Source organism: Papaver somniferum, chromosome 7, assembly GCF_003573695.1.
Source record: "Papaver somniferum cultivar HN1 chromosome 7, ASM357369v1, whole genome shotgun sequence".
Taxonomy (NCBI): domain Eukaryota; kingdom Viridiplantae; phylum Streptophyta; class Magnoliopsida; order Ranunculales; family Papaveraceae; genus Papaver; species Papaver somniferum.
Window position 1 is genome coordinate 128,973,274 of NC_039364.1, and position 6,510 is coordinate 128,979,783.

Sequence of the window (6,510 nt, forward strand, 5' to 3'; positions counted from 1 at the left end):
ACCAAGGGATCTATCAGGAAGAACAAAGTTACCACTGACAACGAACAACAATTATAACTTCAGAAAAATTCACATATAGTCCTAGACTCCAAGTAATGTATAATTGGTTCCAGATGATTTCCTCTTAGTTAATAAATGCTCATTTTCCTGCTCATTTTTAACAAAATTTTCCTCTTGGTTATTGAACCTTTGTACGTCATCAACTTAAGCCAAACCATCCAGAGGACCTCACACTTCTTCGTCTTTGAGGTAATCCTCCAAGGAACACATGCAAATGCAGAATTTAATTGCAGGGCAGATGATAACCCAATTCTTGTGCATTAAAATTAGATGGAGTATAGTTACACTAGTGGTAAGATTGCTAAAAAACTAGATGACACTAGTAGCAGTATCTCATGAGATACTTAACAGAGACCATAAATTATAAAAGGTAAAACATGATGAAATTCGTCAAAGCAGAATGAGATACGTCATGATTCATCATTCTAACTCAATATCCTCAGCATCAACAACTTAAATTATGTGTATTAATTGAAAAATATAAATGCTCACTACTAATAGAAAAGACTAAACAGTTTATTAAATTGTAATATATAGGCATAAAGAAATTTTGCAATTGATAAACAAGTAACAGTCCTACTGGGACGCCTTAATAAAATAAAAGTCGGATCATCATTACCTTATTGCATCTTGCAGTTCATGAAGAAGCATCCTAGGCAATAGATAAACAAGTTTTCTCTTTACTAGCACGCTTTAATAAACAGAAGTCGCATCATCATTACCTTATTGCATCTTGGATTTCATTTGCACCTTCCACTTGAACAACACTCTGCTAGGTGAAGTAAGATGCAAGCTGACAAACGCGGCTTAGACAAATCATTAGAGCTCATTGGTCGCATTCACCGGTGATATTATAAACTGAAGGCTGTAGCAAGACCAGGTGATTGCACCTTCTGTAATATCAATCAATCCACATATTTCAAAATCTCGTGAAAAAAAAAAAAAAAAAAAAAGCAAGCAGTAGGTCTTGCTCACATATGATCAATGAAATGCCCTAGCCAGAATAGAAAAATTAAAGCTAAGTACGCAGTATCAGTATCAATTATCAAATTAATAACCCAAAATAAACGAACCGGCAAGTGGTTTTAGAACTTTTAAGTCAAAATATAAGCAACTTCTAGCCTACGTCGTTTACGAAGATATGCCAAAATTTTCATAATTCTGCGTGTGTGAATAGGGTCCTTATGGCAACGCTACAAGAACTAAAACAAAACCTTTGCCAGAATTATAGGATTTCCAAAAATGAAAAAGCCATCAACGCCTAGATATCCGACCACCAAACAATTAGAGCGACTAACCAGAATGCCTACTGCAAGTAGACGGTCACTCTGTAGGAAATCCTATACCATGTACATGGGATTTAAACCCGTAAGGAACAAAACAAGACAAACACATGAATCTTTCTCTCCTTTAGTTATATCATCTATTGATCCCTTTAGTTATATCATCTATTGATCATTATTTTGACCTACCTTATTTTTCCTTTCAACCTTACTTCCAAAAAGCCTGTACAGCTTTGCATCATACCATAAACTGGTTTAACTTAGTCAGAAATTACCCTTTTAATACGTGGTTTGCAGGATATAACTGGAAACTGGATGATATAGAACCTAATTTAAGTTGCAGCAAAAGATAAAACCAGAATGATGGAATAGTAATTATAGTATCGCAAATACAAGTATGCTGTCCTAAAAGTATGGAGCCGAAGAAGAGGGTTACTAATAAAAAGAGGGAAAGTTAATGAGTCCTTGAGGAGTCTAAAATAGAAAGTGAAAGATGTAAATAGAGGCTTACTATATTTATTGCTTATTTAAAGATAATCAATCAAAAGATATCATTATTAACCAGAAAATTACAAAGGACGCTTCTTATGGTTTATGAACACGACTTAAGAAGAGAGCAAAAAAAGGATTTCTAAAGTTCTTACAGAAAGGAGACTACAGGTCTATGATGAAGTATTAAGTTTACTATTATCTTAACTATGTAATAAATTTTACGTCGAGCTAAATTAGTTTGTTTTACTAACTGCTGACATTGTACTCGACGATCGAGGACGTGCACCATCTGTACAGATCATTTAAGGCATCACTTGTGTAAGGGTTAGCCTGGAAAGTTTCAACCCTCCCAAAATTATTTCTTTTTCGTCTTCACTTGAACTATTAATCAAATTTTTGTTTTGCTTCTTTTATTTGCCTTTTCATTTCAATTTCAATTTGCTTTTAATTTTTATATTTATTTTCTTCTTTTCAACTTAAATTGCATGGTTACACAATTTGTACAGGCATGTCAAACAGAAAAGTTTTTAAACACGTATTGAATAGATCACGAGAAAGGACCAGATCATACCTTTCGAGCTCAGTATTCATTAGGCCATATCTGCAACTAGAAACCAACACAACCTGAGCCCAGTACTTCGGATAAACAGCACCAAAGTAATCAAAGAGAAGCAACCAGCAATGGCCATCTGAAAATGCAAACCCACATAGTCAGCTTCCTTAGTCCCTTAATTAAATAAGACACAAACCTTCAAGAGCCAACAAAGGTGTGAGGTATATAGAACAGTAATAGCAGTAGCATGTCAAATCACAAGCAATACAACTCACTGCCAAAGGACACTGAACCATAAAGCCAACTCCATCAGCATGAACCAATTTGACAGACATAGAACAGAATTACCTACCAAAGTAAGAGAGCCAAACAGATATTAAGAAAAATGCAACAGATACAAGAACTCCATAACCAAAATGTGCATCAATATTACAGAATTGAGAATTGTAATAGCTGAGTCACAATTATAAAAGAAAAGAATAAAAAAAGAGCAGTTGGTTTTACCACTGCAATCAAATAAATCACTTATCAACTTCAGGAGATTGCGTAAGCAAATATATTGCCTGCAGAGAGAACAATGATTGTCAAAATTCTGAAAAGATATAGTAGTGGCATATAAGAAAAAAGAATGCCTAAGTCAAATTGCAAACAAAATACTGCCACACCAACACCGCGTCACGTTATCTAGAAAAAGGAAAATGTTTATTCCTGGAAGAAAAAAAGTGCTTACTTATTCCTTTTACAGAACTCTTGATAACATGTGATCATTTTTATGGATTTATAGAGGTGAAATAAATACTCAAGGATCTGTGGCGAAATAATTCTTTTGCACTACTGCAGGAAAAGATTCAATCAAGAAGAGATACTAACTAAAAAACAAATTTCTCTTAAAAAGAAAAAGATCTTCTCACCTTGTCCAAGAACCAATATTGCCTTTCCTGAAAGAGGAATTACATTCTGGATCCTTTCGCTTGAAAATATTGCTTCAACAGCTAACAAGGAAAATGGAAAACAATGCTTGGTCAACAGTCAAATATTATTTGAATATATGAACCATGTTATTCAAAGAAAAATTGGAGATGAAACATGTTCTTTGACTTCAAAGAAACTGGGAGAAGTGCAAAACAGATATGCTAAAGCTCCATAAAAAAGCAAACACAGAGACTGAAATAAATAAGCAAAATGTAGGTTTCATCCACAGCCAATGAAACATCAATGCCATGCTTAAATATCAAGCATCTGTAGTATTATAATTATAAGGAAAGATAAAATAACATGGTAAGACCTGAGATCTGCATCAGCTTTTCCCCAATTTCATGTTTATCAGTGTCGTTCACATGAATTCCCATTTCAGATATGGACATCATGTGAATGGTGTGGGGCCCATCGGACATCCAAAAGTTATGCATTCCTGCAAAATGGACATAAAAGATTATAATGCCAAAGCACTTACAGATTCATGTAGAATGTAATCAGGGGATACCTTACTTGTAGAAAAATCAGGAAGAACAAACAGCATTTGAGTTTTCATAGCATGACCCAGACGCCTCATCTGACCAGTGGTTTCTGGCCCAGGAGATGTACCATACATACTCAAAAGGTGTAAATCTCCTACCGAGTCCAAAATTAGCAACCTTTTATGCGAAAGAGCTTGGACTGAAACAGCTTTTAATACTGTGACCAATATCTGACTTTGCATCTCCACACCCTTAAAATTCACAAAAAACGAGCCACCTAAACCTGAGTCCTGTTTTAGCTTTAAAATCCTATGCTTCACTGCAAGTATTGTATAGGGCACAATCAACTAAACAGGAGTATATAAGCAGCAGCAACTTAACTAAACTCAACAAATGATCACATGCAAATACTAACTTTTAAGTTTACCACTTCAATACTTTTGATCCTTATCAGATTTAAGATTTCATTTCTGGTCGCTTAATCAATTTTAGCATAGACTATTTCCATTATTCCCTAACTTTCAAAGCATATAAAATATATTAGAAAACCATAACTTCATTCAGGTTCAACACTTAAACTCAGATTGTTTTCTGATGTAGTAGGTACAAGTGTCCCGCACATTACTCAGAGAACCAAGATTAGGATCCGTAAATTATTTTTGTTGTACAAACAGTGTTGCCATTGTTTACTATTTAATCTGTTCCAGCTTAGATGTAGTCTAAGATAAAGTTTTGAGAACTAAGCAGCTGTATGAGATGCACAATATCGATTTTTCTTCAATTATGCATTTCTTCTTATGAGAAAAGAGTGCCTGCGGCATTAGTGTTTATAAAAAAAAAGATAATGAAACACCTAACAACTCAACTTTGGAAAGTAGTTTTGTATGACCCTAGCCTTGATTAGTTAACAAAAGGGACATCACGTAGCAGAAGAAGAGATTTTCCATGATGCCACTATACAGGTTATGTAATAAACACTTCATGCAATCTGGTATGTGACATGCAAATTAAAGTGATTAATTAGTGTGGACCATATTCACTAGTGATGTGAAGGCTACATTATCTTTGTGACACTCAAGTCCTTATCTTATGATACAAAACCTTTTCATAAACCACGTCTGAAGGCAGATAGATAGAACTCTAGAATAAATAATACAAAGCACTGAATTTCTCCTTTATACTGGATTGTATAATACATGAAGATTAGCAAAGGTTAGAAGCGCAGTTGTGTTATGGGAGATAAATAGAAAATCGAGCGCAGATGTCTTATGGAAGATAAATAGAAGAATAAGTAACCCAACGTACCAGAAAAAGAATTCTCGGCAATTTTCCCAGTGTAGCCATTAGAAGCAATCTCAATTGTCCCTTTCAAAGCAGTACTTTTGACACCATGACAGCCAACCACAGATTTCGAACTAGCCACAGTAGAACTACACGATTCATTGCTTCCATTAGCATATCGAATTGGTCCATTAGGTATATTCATTCCCTGAACCTTTGAAAATGCATCGCTGTCCAGGCCATTCTCACAATTTTCCTCTCTCCTCCTTCCAGAATCTCTAGGCTTCTTCACTCTAGCCTTCACAAGTGTCCTCAATGGGAAAACCCTAACCCCATTATCCTCACCCAAAATCAAAAACCCCAACGAAATAGTATTCGAAGAAATTGGAAGACAGCAATCGATAACAGCACATTTCATTAATTTCACACTTTCATCATCCACAACTTTTGCACCAAATACCCAAATTTTTTTAGCAGATACAGAATGCAAAGCGAAAAAATTAACTGACCCAACAAGCTTGACAGAAAATCCATGAGTCAGATCAATGACTAACCCTAATTTACTATTGTCAAGCTTAAGGTCACTTTGACTGCAATTAACTTGGGCTTTAGCAAATACCTGGTTCTTCTGTAGTACCCATAATCGAAGAAGAACCCTAGAACCACCATTATGCGGACTAGCAACAATAAAAACAGTACGACCTTCAGTTGAATTTGGATTCGATTGAAGACGAAGAAAACATGAAGAAGAACAAGACGGGGGAATTAGGGTTTTTTCGGTATTAGAAGAATCAGAAGAAGAAGGTGAAAATGGAGAGAAAGCAGGGAAAAGAAGTATAGAAGAATCGGAATGCATTAAAGCTAAAGACTGAGAAAAAGGTTCATATAAAAGGGAGGCAACAAATACCTCCTTTGAAGAATGAGAAGATGACAGATTCAATTTGGAAGCTTGATAAGTAACCATTACCACCACTACTCCAGAAAGAAAGAAAAAAAAGAAAAAACTTCAGACCATTATTTTCTTTCTAGTTCGATCTTCTTTTGAGTTTGAAGTGAGGGAGAAAGAATGGAAGAAAACGCTTAATATAAATTGTTTGACCGATTAGAAATTTGGCTGGCCGTATCGGTATCCATATCGTATCGGTCCTCACTGTTACATATACTTTTTTTTCTCATAAAAGAGGAAAACCTCCTCCGGTACAGCCACAGGGACCCTAATACAGCCGATTCAGGAGATCGGAAACTGTTACTGGAATTTTCAAAATCATAACACAAACATCAAATCCATGGTGACTCCACAGGTTCTTGACCAGTCCATCCTAAACTTACAGACACGTATCCAATCTCAGAATTCCAAAAGGACCAAGTCCTATAAAAGAGCCTA

General features: G+C 35.3%; 1 protein-coding gene across 3 annotated transcripts; it reads right to left on the reverse strand.

Moving 5' to 3' along the window:
* Positions 1 to 282: 282 nt before the first annotated feature.
* Positions 283 to 6,160, reverse strand: LOC113298394. 3 transcript variants are annotated; one of them, XM_026547128.1, is made up of 8 exons: positions 5,151 to 6,160; positions 3,877 to 4,164; positions 3,674 to 3,799; positions 3,300 to 3,380; positions 2,893 to 2,951; positions 2,664 to 2,736; positions 2,407 to 2,524; positions 283 to 953 (listed from the first exon to the last, which is right to left on the reverse strand). In XM_026547128.1, exons 1-5 carry the CDS (start codon positions 6,088 to 6,090, stop codon positions 2,923 to 2,925), a joined length of 1,464 nt encoding a protein of 487 aa, XP_026402913.1. In that variant the 5' UTR covers positions 6,091 to 6,160; the 3' UTR covers positions 283 to 953; positions 2,407 to 2,524; positions 2,664 to 2,736; positions 2,893 to 2,922. The 3 variants fall into 3 exon arrangements, with proteins under 3 accessions (XP_026402913.1, XP_026402914.1, XP_026402915.1); XM_026547129.1 differs by lacking the exon at positions 2,664 to 2,736; XM_026547130.1 differs by lacking the exons at positions 283 to 953; positions 2,407 to 2,524; positions 2,664 to 2,736; positions 2,893 to 2,951 and having other exon boundaries at positions 3,872 to 4,164.
* Between the last annotated feature and the right edge of the window lie 350 nt (positions 6,161 to 6,510).

Coding starts and splice junctions, on each gene's coding strand:
- LOC113298394 (XM_026547129.1), bottom strand. CDS start 6,090: ATGGTTACTTATCAAGCTTCCAAATTGAATCTGTCATCTTCTCATTCT. Junction 4,165..5,150: donor TGCCGAGAATTCTTTTTCTG/GTACGTTGGGTT, acceptor CAATACTTGCAG/TGAAGCATAGGATTTTAAAG. Junction 3,381..3,673: donor AAAGCTGATGCAGATCTCAG/GTCTTACCATGT, acceptor TTTCCTTGTTAG/CTGTTGAAGCAATATTTTCA.